The sequence below is a fragment of the Entelurus aequoreus genome, linkage group LG09 (genome assembly GCF_033978785.1).
Source record: "Entelurus aequoreus isolate RoL-2023_Sb linkage group LG09, RoL_Eaeq_v1.1, whole genome shotgun sequence".
NCBI lineage: Eukaryota > Metazoa > Chordata > Actinopteri > Syngnathiformes > Syngnathidae > Entelurus > Entelurus aequoreus.
The window spans coordinates 43,143,069-43,161,010 of NC_084739.1; the positions used below are offsets into that span (position 1 = coordinate 43,143,069).

Here is a 17,942-nt window from a genome sequence, read left to right on the forward strand (position 1 = left end):
AGATATGACTTGAACCAGCTTAAAACTGTGCCTGAGATCCCCACCCAGTTTTCCAACCTGTCCAAAAGTATTGAGTGGTCGACAGTGTCAAATGCAGCACTGAGGTCCAAAAGCATTAATACTGAAGTTTTGCCAGAGTCTGTGTTTAGACGGATGTCATTTATAACTTTAGAGTGGTAGAGTGGCTGTGCCAGCAATCGGAGGGTTGCTGGTTACTGGGGTTCAATCCCCACCTTCTACCATCCTAGTTACGTCCGTTGTGTCCTTGGGCAAGACACTTCACCCTTGCTCCTGATGGCTGCTGGTTAGCGCCTTGCGTGGCAGCTCCCGCCATCAGTGTGTGAATGTGTGTGTGAATGGGTGAATGTGGAAATACTGTCAAAGCGCTTTGAGTACCTTGAAGGTAGAAAAGCGCTATACAAGTATAACCCATTTATCATTATTTATTTATAAGATGACAGTGTGTTTATTTTAGATAACACACCGCCACATTAGGATGAATTTGACACCTGTGTTTTAAAGTAATAACACGTATCATGTACTGATCAAAAATATGGGCGCCATTTGTGATAACAATATTATCATCATCAGTACCATTTAGGGATGTCCGATAATATCGGACTGCCGATATTATCGGCCGATAAATGCTTTAAAATGTAATATCGGAAATTATCGGTTTCAAAAAGTAAAATTTATGACTTTTTTGAAACGCCGCTGTGTACACGGACGTAGGAAGAAGTACCGAGCGCCAATAAACCTTGAAGGCACTGCCTTTGCGTGCCGGCCCAGTCACACAATATCTACGGCTTTTGACACACACACAAGTGAATGCCCCGCATACTTGGTCAACAGCCATACAGGTCACACTGAGGGTGCCCATATAAACAACTTTAACACTGTTACAAATATGCACCACACTGTGAACCCACACCAAACAAGAATGACAAACACATTTCGGGAGAACATCCGCACCGTAACACAACATAAACACAACAGAATACCCAGAACCCCTTGCAGCACTAACTCTTCCGGGACGCTACAATATACACCCCCCGCTACCCCCTACCATGTCAAAAAGCTAATTTAAAGCACTTAATCTAGATTATTTTGGGTTACCAAGCATATTTCGGCAAAAAAACAAACAACAACTTGTTTTACTGTAAGAGCTTTATTAAGTGTTAGTGTTTTTAAAAGTACAACACTGCAGCAGGAGCTCCAAACAGAATGTAAACATTAAAGGGGAACTGCACTTTTGTGGAATTCTGCCTATTGTTCACAATCATAATGAGACAAGAAGACGGATGTATTTTTTTTTAAATGCATTCCAATGCTTAAAACATATATAAAAGTCAATTTACAATGGAGTCAATGGGAGGTCCTCTATTCTGCCCATAAAACCCAGTAAAAAATGTTTTAAAAAGCACCGACAATATTCAATTTACATTTTGTGATCGGAATATAAACCAAGTATTAGTGATATTGTTATTATAGGCAAACACAGAAACTATTTAAATGATCCTAGAGAGCTAAGTAGCTTGTTGCTGCTCGTCGGCTGGTGAACGGCTTTGTCTAGCAGCTCGTGAAAGTTTATCCATCCATCCATTTCCTACTTATTTCCGATCATAAATAATGCCTCTCACCTCGATAGTAGAAGGATGAGGACGTAAACCAACAAGTTGGTCAATTTTGGCATCCAATTTAGACCCGAAAATGGCTAGAACGACACGAAAAGACGCTTGGTTGCACACCCCTTTTTTCTTTGCAAAGATTATGAGTCATTCTTCATTTAAACGGGAATATATCAACATCCTAACAGTCAGCATCCTAATGACAGCAGACATTGTACAGTAAGTGATGTTTTATTATGTTTGTTGGTTCTCATGCTTACAATGATCAAAATACTTAATTATGTTGTTATGAACGTGCCTGTTACTACATTACATATATACTTAGTGTGTATAAAAACCTTAATGGCGGTGTTTGGATGTTTTTAAGCACCTTTTGGCAGAATACAGCAACTACCATAGGCTCTACTGTTTGCTGACTTTTGATCACATTTATTTACTATTTAGAATGCCTTATAATATATATGTGTGCTTATCTCACATAAGGATTGTGAATGGTAGGCAACATTTAAAAAAAGTGCAGTTCCTTTTTAAAAAAGTATGAAAACTTGTCATTAATTTTTAGCAGACCTCTCTGAATGCTTGCTTTAATGTATATATATTATTATTAAATGGATAGTCTACTGTCTGCATTAGAAAACATACAGTGAATGATCACAGCATGATTTAAGATAGAAAACACTGAATGTGTTACTTCAATTTCCAGGAAAAGGCAGACATTGTTCTCCGCTCGCTCTAAATGTCGTCTTCAGCGCTGTTTGGGTCGTTCAGGGTTGTACTTGATGAGCAGACCGAGAGAAGCGAAGCCGAACACTAAAGTCTGGCAGAACCAGAAGCAGCTGGTTGTCGTGTTGATGCCTTTATTTCTGCAAACAAGTCCAAACAAAATACAAGATTAGCTACAGCAGGCATTTTTCTCTGCCTTTTCGCTTCACTGAAAATGCAACAACAGCACCATCTAGTGGACGTCATCATCACATCATGCTTACCTGCACAGTTTCAATGATACCAAGGCCTCCACGACATGGATCGCTACAGTAGCCCACCACCTGTGGTCAGAAATCAAAGTACACATTTTATTTTTAGCCAATGTTAGTTTTGACCTACAGTGAAGCTTTAGATATACAACACGCATCACTGCACTTTTCTGTCCGGACCTTCCTGATTTACATAATCCATTCAAGATGATGTAAGTGTGAAAGGCCGCCCATTAAAAAGTCACATGACTTCACCAGCATTATCCCCTCACTGGGAAAGTGGGCCGTCAGGTGACTTTTGTGGAAGCGACACGCTCTGATTGAACAGTGTTTCATTTGAAGAAGCCCAATGTGTAAATTGTGTGCAATTTTAACACAAAGGAATACTTTAGTACAAAAAAATGAGGTCGCTCTGGGTAAATATTTGCAGGTCAAAATGTAAACAAAGCTTGTAGATTAGCGCTTACCCTTTGTACATAATGCCAGCATAGTTGTCCACAAGGTGTTTGCAGAAGGTACCAAACGGGCCAAGGAGATGGAATGGTATTTTTTCAGGAGAAAACACCATGCACTAAAAAACAAAAGTGTCTTTTATTTGTATTTATTTGTGTTGCACACATTAATTAATGAAAACATTCTTTTAGTAATCATTTCTGCAACAAAACAGAAATAGCGCATTTCATAGCACATTTTATAGCACATTTTATAGAGACGTGTGAGTCGTGAACGAGTGAGTTTTTTTTTTCTATACACTGAATCAGGACTCACAGGTACTGGTCTCCATTTACTCACTTACAAACATTGCTTTAGCCTAATTGAATACAAAATGAAAGCAGAATGTGGGATAAGTTGTGTGAGTAAACTCTGTGACGGATAACTCCAGTGATTCCAGTAATCAATTCACTTCAGTGAGTGACTCATAGGAACTCGTGTCAGGAAAACAAACCAAGTTTCCCATCAAGACACACTACCTCAGCACACAGGGTAGGAAAATGAATAGGGTTGTGAATTTTTGATCCAATTCCGATTCCTGGCTTGATGATTCGATACAGAATTGTGTCTCGATACAAACTGATTCTGGCAATGTATTATTTGGTATGGTAATTATAATACTATACGTATATATATATATTATTTTGAACTAACAATAAACTTTTTCAAAACAGGTTACAGGTAAGAAAATCTCATTTTGATTGCATGGAGATTGGCCTAAAAATTTGTGAAAATGTTTTTATAAAAAAAAAAGTTATCGATTTTTTGGAAAATTATGGCTCAATTTGGAATTGGGATGAATAAGAATCGTGGTTCAGATGTGAATAGATTTTTTGCACATCTATCTGCCGGGGACTACAGATGGAAATTTGCCTTTAACCACATTTACATGTTATTTGTTCATTTATGTTCATTGTCCCATGTAACAAACAAATATATAATACTAATACTGAAATAAAATTATCACATTTTGAGGGAAATTATTACATAACAGATTTGACGTTGCTCATGACCATCTGCTCCAGAAAAACATTAATACAGACTGTAAATAGTATAATTTGTAATGCAGTTCTACTTTAAAAGGGTTACAAAAATGTTCAACCATAGCTCAATTTAAAAAGTGATACAGTACACAGACATGATTTACAATATATTCAAGAATGAGGGTTTCCAACAATCACAAGTCATTTATTTGTTTTTTATTGTTTGAATATTTATTAGGGGCCAGCTGCAATTCAAGCAGCCCATATTATTGCTCATACTTCATAGTTTCATTATTATTTTTTATCTTGATTCTATCCTAAACTCTCGTGAATAATAAGTGACAACCCAACTAACAAACTCCTAAGGGAACATGGCTGAATACTTGTATTACTCCTACCCTTAAATAAATAAACAGCACTGTTGGACAAAAGCTGCCAGTGGCAAAACAGCGCCCTCACCTGGAAATAAAGAGGCACATGATATAGTTATAAATAAATAAATGATAAATGGGTTATACTTGTATAGCGCTTTTCTACCTTCAAGGTACTCAAAGCGCTGTTCAGCTTATATTTATGTATTGAAGGAGGCAAACTATCCTTTTATGGTAATTATTGATCAAACATAGGGTGCATTTATTGTACAAATATGATAAATGCCTTACGGTTGTCTACGCTGCTCATTTACTTGTATGCCAAAAGGAAGTTGTGCACACTTGGCTCGATACTACACCTTGTGGCCAAATAGAGCTAGCACACTCTTATGTTATTACATGTGTGCAGACTATCATTATAACACTAATCTAATACAACAAGTCTTTCACTTACATCAAGACTGAAAAAACCTCATTCGTCAGGGAAAATGCAAGAATAAAATACATTGTAACAAGTTAAAATAACATTTTTGCTTTCTAACAAAGGATGTTTTTCAACCCTGCCCATTTTTTGGTTAGTTTGCCTGACACACGAGTGCCAACCCCAATGTTCAGGAGTCACATTTGGCCTGCTACAACATTTTGTGGCCCACAAAAGATTGGAAATGTTCACTCGTTTTTCTTGCTAAACGTTTTTCAATTTTGACAGAAGAAGGCTTAACTAAGAACTGTCATTATTTGATGTAACAAGCTATTCAATTTGTAGGGCTAAACTTTATTATCTGCGTGTCACCTTGACTTGTGATGCCAAAACAGGTTTTCCATCATCTACATCAGAGGTGTCTAAAGTGCGGCCCGAAGCTAATTTTTTATCGGCCCGCGGCACATTTTAAAACTATAAAAAAAAAATAACACAAAAAATTTAATTCAAAGAGCAAGCAGGTGTAATGTTGACTCTAATAACACAAAGCTGCCATGCAGGATGTTTTTTTCTTTAAACACTCATTGCTTTAAAAAATAATAATGAATCAATATCAATGCTGTCGTGAATTATTGACTTATTCAAAGCTCCAATTACTTTACATGAAATGTTCTCCTGTGAAATACTTCTAGGAAAATATTGCGTAACAAACATAAAACATAAATAAAAACCTTATAATCGACGGATAGATCTGATGTTGATCTGGAGCAAGGGTGTCAAACGTACGGCCCAAGGGCTGGATCAGGCCCACAAACAGGTTTTATCCGGCCAGCGAGATGAATTTGCTAATTAAAAAAATCGACCTGAATTTTTTTCATGAAAGAAACAGATGTTGTAAATGTGTCCACTAGATGTCGCAATAGCAATTATTTGTATCGTTGTAGATGATGCTACATATGTACAAAATAAACTACATGTTAGTACATCAGTCGAGGAAAATGATCAAACTACATAAATCATACTTGCCAACCCTCCCATTTTTAGCGAGAGAATCCCGGTATTCAGCGCCTCTCCCGACAACCTCCCGGCAGAGATTTTCTCCCGACAAACTCCCGGTATTCAGCCGGAGCTGGAGGCCACGCCCCCTCCAGCTCAATGCGGACCTGAGACTGAGTGGGGACAGCCTGTTCTCACGTCCGCTTTCCCACAATAGAGGCTTTGCCTGCCCAATGAACGGAGAAGTTAAACAGAACAATACTGCCATCTAATGGATAGCCAACGGAAGACTGAAATTCAAGTATTTTTTAATTTTTTTTCTATGTAAATATATATATATATATATATATATATATATATATATATATATATATATATATATATATATATATAGCTAGAATTCACTGAAAGTCACGTATTTCATACATATTTATATCATATATATATATATATATATATACATATATATATATATATTCATATATATATATATATATATATATATATATATATATATATATATATATATATATATATATATATATATATATATATATATATATATATATATATATATATATATGAAATACTCGAGTTGGTGAATTCTAGCTGTAAATAACCACGCCCCCGATCAAGTCTCCCTTATCCCACAGCAGTATGTACTGTTGATGCGGAGAAGGCATTCCACCGCATAAACTGGTCATTTATGTTTTGCACATTACGTAAATTTGGATTTGGAGATAATTTTATACAATGGATTAAGATGCTTTATACAAGGCCCATGGCATCAGTCAAAACCAATTATCATATTTCAGAACCTTTTTTGTTAAAAAGAGGAGTAAAATAGGGATTTCCTGCATCGGGATTATTATTTAATTTGGTTATTGAACCCTTAGCTGCAAAAATAAGTGAAAATAATATTCATGGTATAAATATTGGCTCTCTGTATAATAAGCTATCGATGTATTGTGACAACATAATTGTTTTACCTGTCACATGTTAACTCCTGTCTTCTTTATATCAATAATGTCATCACTGAATATGGCTGTTTATCAGGGTATAAAGTTAATTGGGACAAATGTGACATATTACCACTTAATAAACACTGCAAGAAATTAGAAGTTCAGAACTCCAAAATTAAATTGTATTGCATTATTATGGTATTGTTGTGTATTGTTAAAAAAAAATTAAAAAAAAACGTTTTTGAATCGAGAATCGTTTTGAATTGAAAAAAATCGATTTTGAATCGAATCGTGACCCCTAGAATCGATTTTGAATCGAATCGTGGGACACCCAAAGATTCCCAGCCCTAAAATAATATATATATATATTTATATATATATATATATATATATATATATATATATATATATATATATATATATATATATATATATATATATATATATATATATATATATATATATATATATATATATATACATATATTATTTATTTGTAACACTTGAGTGGGACCCTTTTGGATCCCCAATAATTTTAGCGGGATGTTTTTTTAAACTGTCATTGCTTCAAAAATAATGACTTGAAATCAATGTTATGAATTAGTGGCCCATTTAGGGCTCCAACTACTTAACATCAACTATTCCACTTTGAATTTATTTGGGGGAAAATATTGCTTTTACACTCACCAAAGTTGAGGGTTGCCTCCCCTGCATAGTTTAATTTCAGTGTGCGGCCCTAATCTGCATGTACAGTATATAGTTATATACTGTATGTTTTGCGGTTACTGTGTTAGCTAGGAACTGTGATGTGGGCCACGATGAACATGAGTTTGACACTTCTGCCCTGAGAGAACTTGTGATCCCTTTCAAAAAGGCCTGCAAAATCCACAGACCACGTGGTGGACCACAGGTTTCTTGACCTAATCTAAAAAAATTTATTTTTACAACTGCGGCCACGGTAGTGCAAAGGAAAGTCTTGTTCGAGTACAGCACCTAAAATGTAATTAGACACACTTCTAGCGAGAAATTATCATGTTAGCTTCTGTTGGTGGGTGTTGTCATGTGAGGGTGAGCACACATGGCAACAAGCCATTAGGAATAATCTATATACAAGAATGAGACAACAAGAACATTTAAAAAGTGTAGATATATAATTAAGCTAGTTAAATAATTAATATTTTAAAATAATAAAGATTATTTTATAAATTTAGAAAACAGATATTAACAGCAACAGCTTTTGTATTAGTGCACCTCGGGGATCAGCAACTAATTAAGCTAGTTGAATAATCAATATTTTAATTTCTTATAAATTTAGAAAACAGATATTAACAGCAACAGCTTTTGTATTAGTGCACCTCGGGGGTCAGCAACCCACGGCTCTTTAGCGCCGCCCTAGTGGCTCCCTGGACCTTTCTCAGAGATGTGTGAAAATGGAAAAAGATTAAGATAATTGTTCTCTGTAGGAGAACAATTTTGACACAAACCTTCCTAATTGTTAGAAATCCCACTGTTTATGTTATACATGTTATGTTATAGATCAGGGGTCCCCAGATCCGGCCCGCCAGCGTCCAAAATCAGGCCCGCGGGAAGTCCCAAGTATAAAAAAAATAAATACAAAATAAAAAAATTCTGTCTTTTGTTATCAACTTTGTACCGCTTGCTACTCACGGTGTCTCCTAGCCGCTCAGGCAAATCATATTGTCTAAAAATGCAATTTATCATCGGTAAAGTGACATCTTCGCGAGCGCATATATATATAATATATATATATATATATATATATATATACAAACCCTGTTTCCATATGAGTTGGGAAATAGTGTTAGATGTAAATATAAACGGAATACAATGATTTGCAAATCCTTTTCAACCCATATTCAATTGAATGCACTACAAAGACAAGATATTTGATGTTCAAACTCAAACTTTTATTTTTTTTTGCAAATAATAATTAACTTAGAATTTCATGGCTGCAACACGTGCCAAAGTAGTTGGGAAAGGGCATGTTCACCACTGTGTTACATGGCCTTTCCTTTTCATGTTCACAATTGTGTTACATGGCCTTTCCTTTTAACAACACCCAGTAAACGTTTGGGAACTGAGGAGACACATTTTTTAAGCTTCTCAAGTGGAATTATTTCCCATTCTTGCTTGATATACAGCTTAAGTTGTTCAACAGTCCGGGGGTCTCCGTTGTGGTATTTTAGGCTTCATAATGCGCCACACATTTTCAATGGGAGACAGGTCTGGACTACAGGCAGGCCAGTCTAGTACCCGCACTCTTTTACTATGAAGCCACGTTGATGTAACACGTGGCTTGGCATTGTCTTGCTGAAATAAGCAGGGGCGTCCATGGTAACGTTGCTTGGATGGCAACATATGTTGCTCCAAAACCTGTATGTACCTTTCAGCATTAATGGCGCCTTCACAGATGTGTAAGTTACCCATGTCTTGGGCACTAATACACCCCCATACCATCACAGATGCTAGCTTTTCAACTTTGCGCCTATAACAATCCGGATGGTTCTTTTCCTCTTTGGTCCGGAGGACACGACGTCCACAGTTTCCAAAAACAATTTGAAATGTGGACTCGTCAGACCACAGACACTTTTCCACTTTGTATCAGTTCATCTTAGATGAGCTCAGGCCCAGCGAAGCCGACGGCGTTTCTGGGTGTTGTTGATAAACGGTTTTCGCCTTGCGTAGGATAGTTTTAACTTGCACTTACAGATGTAGCGACCAACTGTAGTTGCTGACAGTGGGTTTCTGAAGTGTTCCTGAGCCCATGTGATGATATCCTTTACACGCTGATTTCGCTTGTTGATGCAGTACAGCCTGAGGGATCGAAGATCACGGGCTTAGCTGCTTACGTGCAGTGATTTCTCCAGATTCTCTAAACCCTTTGATGATATTACGGACCGCAGATGGTGAAATCCCTAAATTCCTTGCAATAGCTGGTTGAGAAAGGTTTTTCTTAAACTGTTCAACAATTTGCTCATGCATTTGTTGACAAAGTGGTGACCCTCGCCCCATCCTTGTTTGTGAATGACTGAACATTTCATGGAATATATTTTTATACCCAATCAGGGCACCCACCTGTTCCCAATTTGCCTGTTCATCTGTGGGATGTTCCAAATAAGTGTCTGATGAGCATTCCTCAACTTTATCAGTATTTATTGCCACCTTTCCCGACTTCTTTGTCACGTGTTGCTGGCATCAAATTCTAAAGTTAATGATTATTTGCAAAAAAAAAAAAGTTTCAGTTTAAACATAAAATATGTTGTCTTTGTAGCATATTCAACTGAATATGGGTTGAAAATTATTTGCAAATCATTGTATTCCGTTTATATTTACATCTAACACAATTTCCCAACTCATATGGAAACGGGGTTTGTATATACTGTATATACAGTCAAGAAAATAAGTATTTGAACACCCTGCTATTTTGCAAAATAGCAGGGTGTTCAAATACTTATTTTCTTGACTGTATATACAGTATATGTATATATGTATATATGTATATATATATATATATATATATATATATATATATACAGCCCGGCCCACGGCCAAATTGTTTTACCCCAATGCGGCCCCCGAGTCAAAAAGTTTGGGGACCCCTGTTATAGATGCTTCACTGACGAGAGTATTTGGCAAGAACCGTTTTGTCCTACTAATTTCAGCGATCCTTGAACTCATCGTAGTTTGTTTACATGTACAACTTTCTCCGATGTTGCCACAGAAAGACGTGTTTTATGCCACTCCTTATTTGTCTCATTTTGTCCACCAAATGTTTTATGCTGTGCGTGAATGCGCAATAGTGAACTTTGTTGATTTTATTGATTTGCTGGAGTTCTAATCACTAATCAGGCATCTTCGGTCAATCCATGATTGCAAGCTAATCGATGCTAACATGCTATTTAGGCTAAAATGCATGTACATATTGCATCATTATGCCTCGTCTGTAGGTATATTTTAGCTCATTTAATTTCCTTCACGTATGTCCTGTGTATTTCATTTACATGTGCATGTTTCATGACACATTATTTGTGTTTAATATTGGTTGCATTTCTGATATTTGTGCGCCACGTTGTTCCAGACCACAGCCTGCCGTTACCTTAAACTTGGACACACACATCTATAACTTTGGCCACTCTAAGACAGTCATTTCCAGGAGTTATCTCACCATCTGAGAAGCCTCCATTTTACTAATGATTTCCAATGTTGTAAAAATGTGTAGAATAAAAATTAAAATACAACATTTCTGTCAACAAAGATTTGCGTCAGCCTTTGATAGTTGGCTACTATAGCTAATATAGACACTTACATCACGTGTTGCCTTCATTATAACACTTATATAAGACTTTTAAAGTCCTCTTGATAGTAGGCTTATATAGACACTTACATCATGTATTGCCTTCATTATAACACTTATATCCATCCATCCATTTTCTACCACTTGTCCCTTTCGGGGTCGCGGGCGGTGCTGGAGCCAATCTCAGCTGCATTCCGGTGGAAGGCGTGGTACACCCTGGACAAGTCGCCACCTCATCGCAGGGTCAACACCGATAGACCGACAACATTCACACACTAGGGCCAATTTAGTGTTGCCAATCAACCTATCCCCAGGTGCATGTCTTTGGAGGTGGGAGGAAGCCGGAATTCCCGGAGGGAACCCACGCAGTCACGGGGAGGACATGCAAACTCCACACAGAAAGATCCCGAGCCCGGGATTGAACTCAGGACTTCTCAGGACCTTCGTATTGTGAGGCACATGCACTAACCCATGTTCCACCGTGCTGCCCCTATAACACTTATATAAGACTTTTAAAGTACTTTTGATAGTAGGTTAATATAGACACTTACATCATGTGTTGCCTTCATTAAAACACTTATATAAGACTTTTAAAGTCATTTTGATAGTAGGCTAATATAGACTTACATCATGTGTTGCCTTCATTATAACACTTATATAAGACTTTTAAAGTCATTTTGATAGTAGGCTAATATAGACACTTACATCATGTGTTGCCTACATTATAACTCGTCATTTTGATGGTAGGCTAATATAGACACATCATGTGTTGCCTTCATTATAACACTTATATAAGACTTTTAAAGTCATTTTGATAGTGGGCTAATATAGACACTTACACCATGTGTTGCCTTCATTATAACACTTATATAAGACTTTTAAAGTAATTTTGATAGTAGGCTAATATAGACTTACACCATGTGTTGCCTTCATTATAACTCTAAAGTCATTTTGATAGTAGGTTAATATAGACACTTACATCATGTGTTGCCTCCATTATAACACGTATATAAGACTTTTAAAGTCATTTTGATAGTTGGCTAATATAGACACTTACCGTATTTTCCGCACCATAAGGCGCCCCGTGTTATTAGCCGCACGTTTAATGAACGGCATATTTCAAAACTTTGTTTACCTATTAGCCGCCCCGTGCTATTAGCCGCACCTACGCTACGCTAAAGGGAATGTAAAAAAAACAGTCAGATAGGTCAGTCAAAATTTAATAATATATTACAAACCAGCGTTCTAACAACTCTGTTCACTCCCAAAATGTAATGTGCAAATGTGCAATCACAAAAATAGTAACACTCAAAATAGTGCAGAGCAATAGCAACATCAATAACTCAACGTTGCTCATACGTTAGTGTCACACAACACACAAAATAAACATTTAAAGCTTACTTTCTGAAGTTATTACTCATCTACAAATCCCTCGAATTATTCTTCTTCGGTGTGCTTCACTTGTTTTTTGACACCATCGATGATGTGGACGCGCATGCAGTCATAGATCAACAGGGACGTAGCTGCGTGAAAAAAGTCACCCGGTGTCTTCGCGTAAACGTCTATCAACCACTCGCTCATTTTTTCTTCATCCATCCATCCCTTCGAGTTAGCTTTTATGATGACGCCGGCTGGAAAGTTCTCTTTTGGCAAGGTCTTCCTTCTGAATATCACCGTGGGTGGAAGTTTCTGGCCGTTAGCATGGCTAGCTAGAACCACAGTAGGACGACTTCTCATTCCCTGTGGTGCGAATATTCACCGTACGTGCTCCCGTTGTATCCACAGTGCGGTTCACATGAATATCAAAAGTCAGTGGAACCTTGTACGCGTGTCTCTTAGTAGGAGACATTTTTTTGTCTTTACAGAAACACACAAATGAAATTAAATATCCGCGAGCTTCTTCTTCTACGGGGGCGGGTGCTCACCTTGGCGGTTGCTTACAGTAGAATAAGAAGCGCTTCCTCTTCTATGGGGGCGGTTGCTTACCGTAGAAGAAGAAGCGCTTCCTCTTTTACGGGGAAAAAAGATGGCGGCTGTTTACCGTAGTTGCGAGACCTAAACCTTATGAAAATAAATATGAATATTAATCCATATATAAGGCGCACCGGGTTATTAGCCGCACTGTCTGCTTTTGACAAAAATTGTGGTTTTTAGGTGCGGCTTATGGTGCGGAAAATACGGTACATCATATGGTGCCTTCATTATAACACTTATATAAGACTTTTAAAGTCATTTTGATAGTTGGCTAATATAGACACATCATGTGTTGCCTTCATTATAAATCTAAAGTCATTTTGATAGTAGGTTCATATAGACACTTACATCATGTGTTGCCTTCATTATAACTCTAGTCATTTTGATAGTAGGCTAATATAGACACTTACATCATGTGTTGTATTCATTATAACACTCATATAAGACTTTTAGTAATTTTGATAGTAGGCTAATAGACACATCATTACTGTCGCCATGAACGGCCTTCAGCTCATCAAAGCCATGCTCCCCCCACCATCACCCTCCCCACCAATGCCAGCACTTCATTAAAGAAGTTAAAGGACTCAAAGGACTCCAATGACATCACAGGAATCCAAAAACATCATAAGACTGTAAAGACCCTCTTCATCAAAGAAGAGGATGTACGCCGGCAGTTCTTGAAGCTGAATACGCGGAAGGCCCCCGGGCCGGATGGTGTCTCCCCCTCCACTCTCAGACACTGTGCGGACCAGCTGGCTCCTGTCTTCACTGACATTTTTAACACCTCTCTGGAGCTATGCCGCGTGCCGTCCTGCTTTAAGACCTCCACCATTGTCCCTGTACCCAAGAAAGCACGGATCACAGGACTAAATGACTACAGGCCGGTCGCGCTGACGTCTGTGGTCATGAAGTCCTTTGAGCGCTTGGTCCTGCCCCACCTCAAGGACATCACCGCCCCCCTCCTGGACCCACTGCAGTTCGCCTACAGAGCCAACAGGTCTGTGGATGATGCAGTGAACCTGGCCCTCCACTTCATCCTGGAGCATCTGGACTCCCCAGGAACCTACGCTAGGATCCTGTTTGTGGACTTCAGCTCTGCCTTCAACACCATCCTCCCTGCACTGCTACGAGACAAGCTCTACCAGCTCAGCGTGCCCGACTCCCTCTGCAGTTGGATTAATGACTTCCTGACAGACCGAAGACAGCACATACGGCTGGGGAAGATTGTCTCGGACAGTCGAACCACAAACACTGGTACTCCTCAGGGCTGTGTACTCCCCCCCTGGCTCTTCTCCCTGTATACAAACTGCTGCACCTCCAGTCACCAATCCGCAAAACTGCTCAAGTTTGCGGATGACACCACCCTCATCTGGCTCATCTCGAATGGCGATGAGTCCGCCTACAGGAGAGAGGTGGACTGGCTGACGTCCTGGTGCAGCCTCAACAACCTGGAGCTGAACGCCCAGAAAACAGTGGAGATGATCATGGACTTCAGGAAAGTCACAGCCCCACCATCCCCCCTCACCCTGATTGACTCTCCCACCCCCGTCCCCATTGTGGACTCCTTCCGTTTCTTGGGCACCACCATCACCCAGGACCTCAAGTGGGAGCTGACCATCAGCTCCCTCATCAAGAAGGCCCAGCAGAGGATGTACTTCCTGCGGCAGCTGAGGAAACTTAAGGTGCCGACCGAGATGCTGGTGCAGTTTTACTCAGCCATCATAGAGTCCATCCTGACCTCCTCCATCACAGTGTGGTTCCCCGGCGCCACAGTCCAGGATAAGAATAGACTGCAGCGCATCGTACGTGCTGCTGAGAAGGTGATTGGCTGCAAGCTCCCATCCCTCCAGGACCAGGAGGCGTGTGGGTCGGATCACAGCTGACTCTTCTCACCCTGGACACACAATATTCTCCCCTCTCCCCTCAGGCAGGAGACTACGCTCCATCCAGACCCACACCTCCCGCCACCTGAACAGTTTTTTCCCCTCGGCCATCAGGCAAATGAACAATAACTCCTAACAGTAGCTCCTTGAATTCCTTCTAAGTCTATCTGATAGCTCAGATACAGCTCTTTTTATTACCAAATATGTGTTATGTGTTATGTGTTTTATGTCGCACGTTTGCACCAAGAAAAATTCCTAGTTTGTGAACCCGTTCTCAAACAATGGCAATAAAACTATTCCGATTCTGATTCTGATGTGTTGCCTTCATTATAACACTTATATAAGACTTTTAAAGTCATTTTGATAGTAGGCTAATATAGACTTACATCATGTGTTGCCTTCATTATCTCTAAAGTCATTTTGATAGTAGGTTAGTATAGATACTTACATCATGGGTTGCCTTCATTATAACACTTATATAAGACTTTTAAAGTAATTGTGATAGTTGGCTAATATAGACACTAGTGATGGGTTGGTGAGGCCTCATGAAGCGTTTCGACACATTGCAAAACTGTATTGATACTGTGTCGATACTGTGTCACTAAATACTGACATCTGTTGGACATTAAAAATCCCTACAGGCAACCTATGGACCGACTCAACTGACACTGATATTATGACCTAGTATATACAATAATATAAACCAAGTCATTGTATTTCATTTAGGATTATTTCATATCTTCATTTAAATAAAAATATATTTTTTAGATACAGTCAAATAATGTGAACATGTATCATGACTAGGATGGTAGAAGGTGGGGATTGAACCCCAGTAACCAATTGCTGGCACAGCCACGCTACCAACTTCGCCACGCCGTCATTCCTGTACCTTCTCTAGTAACAGTACTGATGGGTCCACACAGATGCATCGGCGCATGCGTCGAGCTCATAGAGCGAAACCCTGTTGTCGGTGCGCGTACCGCTTTTAGAAAGTCACGTGACCGATCATGAGCTGCTTTGGTCACGTGACCGATACGCGAACTGTATCGCACTGACGCCTCCTCTGTGCCCTGTGAGCAACCTTCCCTCTAAGGTGCGCGCCTGCGCAATTGCGCAGTGCTCAAGCGTCCTCCGCGCACACCGTGCGCCGCACAGCCAATATATGCCGCGCACCAAATCAAACCCGTCTGAATTCTAAACAAAATAAACACATTTATTCTGTGTAATTTTGAAATGCAACTTTGAGTGACAGTGACAACAAGCGGCCCTAATGGTGTTCGTCAACAACACGCATTGCGCCGCTTTCTAATAAACACAGTTTGGCGCGCAGGCGTCAGTACGATACAGTTCATGAGCGGTCACGTGACCAGAACAGCTCATGAGCGGTCACGTGACCAAAACAGCTCGTGTTCGGTCACGTGACTTTCTAAAAGCGATACGCGCACCGACACAGGGTATCGCTCTATGAGCTCGACGCATGCGCCGATGCATCGGTGTTGCTGGACCCATCACTAATAGACACTTACATGATGTGGTGCCTTCATTATAACACTTATATAAGACTTTTAAAGTAATTTTGATAGTAGGCTAATATAGACTTACATTATGTGTTGCCTTCATTACAACACTTATATAAGACATTTTGATAGTAGGCTAATATAGACACATCATGTGTTGCCTACATTATAACACATATATAAGACTTTTAAAGTCATTTTGATAGTTGGCTAATATAGACACATCATGTGTTGCCTTCATTATAAGGCTTTTAATTTTTTGCGGCTCCAGACAAATTTTTTGTTTTTGTAGTTTTGGTCCAATTATGGCTTTCAACATTTTGGGTCCACCTGTTGTGTTGATGTGCACAATGGCTGCTGTACAAAAGGGTCATTGTAAGTTGGGCCCCTGTGTCCAGAACTCTAGTCCTTTATTCAGCTGGTCGTTAGAAAGTCACGCAGGACAGCGAGATGTGGGAGAAAAGTATCATTCATGTAAGAACTGCATTCGCGTTCAGGCAATTCTACAGAGTGTTTGGTTCGGTGCATCGGCAACGTGGCAACACAACAAAGAGCACACATATAATGCTGGACCGCATTGAAATGCACCCAGTATCGCAGCACTAAAGAAGAACCGCCATGTTTATATTCCAACGTTTTATGTTATTTCAAAGAAGCATGGATGACAGCCTATCTTAAATGTGTCAAATTTCGAACAGGGTTCTGAGTATTGGAAACAAGTAAACTGGGGGCGAACTGCTACGATGGGACGTTCACTTGCACTTTGGACTTTAATCTTTTCTTTCATGGCAGAATGAATCAGATAAGATAAAAATGTTATCGATCAACAAATAATGACAATGGCCTCGGAAGCTAAATATCAAAATAAAAATGGAGATTCATACAAATATATACACATTTACAAGATGCTGCCGACATTTAAAGTACTTGTATGTGACCCGGGGATGATAAAACTTTTCGACGACAGCAAAATGAACATATTTGATTGTACTTACGGTGAAATACACCAGTCCGAACGTTACGGAGACGACCCAAAAAAGGCTTGTTTTTTTAAAATAGTCACTTCCATCACTCTTAGCCATAGTTGCTTGCCGCTGCTCGCTGGTCCCGCTGCCAAATAGGTCCGTGCAGCATCAGCATGAACTATAGTTCTGCAGGGGATGGGCGGACGTTTACACGGAAGGCACACTCACATTCACACGGATATTTAACGTATAATTACGTCTGTTTTTGTGTTTTATACAGCGGAAAACATCATTTTACGATGTCTTTGATTTATTTGTTGCGTATGAAATGAATACAATAATTGAAATTATACGACTTTTATTTATGTTCGTAATAGAGCGTCCTCGTAGTTACGTAGTGAACTTTATTACAAGTCTGTACGTCATCCCGTATGGAACATGACGACACATTCACGATGCCT

The 17,942-nt window shown here is 39.1% G+C and overlaps 1 protein-coding gene across 1 annotated transcript; it reads right to left on the reverse strand.

Annotated features, from left to right (window-relative positions):
- Nucleotides 1-1,149: 1,149 nt before the first annotated feature.
- On the reverse strand, nt 1,150-17,723 carry tmem254 (transmembrane protein 254). The gene is made up of 4 exons (XM_062057722.1): nt 17,512-17,723; nt 3,070-3,173; nt 2,615-2,674; nt 1,150-2,491 (listed from the first exon to the last, which is right to left on the reverse strand). The coding sequence occupies exons 1-4, from the start codon at nt 17,596-17,598 to the stop codon at nt 2,374-2,376; spliced, it is 369 nt and encodes a 122-aa protein (XP_061913706.1). The 5' UTR covers nt 17,599-17,723; the 3' UTR covers nt 1,150-2,373.
- Nucleotides 17,724-17,942: the final 219 nt, after the last annotated feature.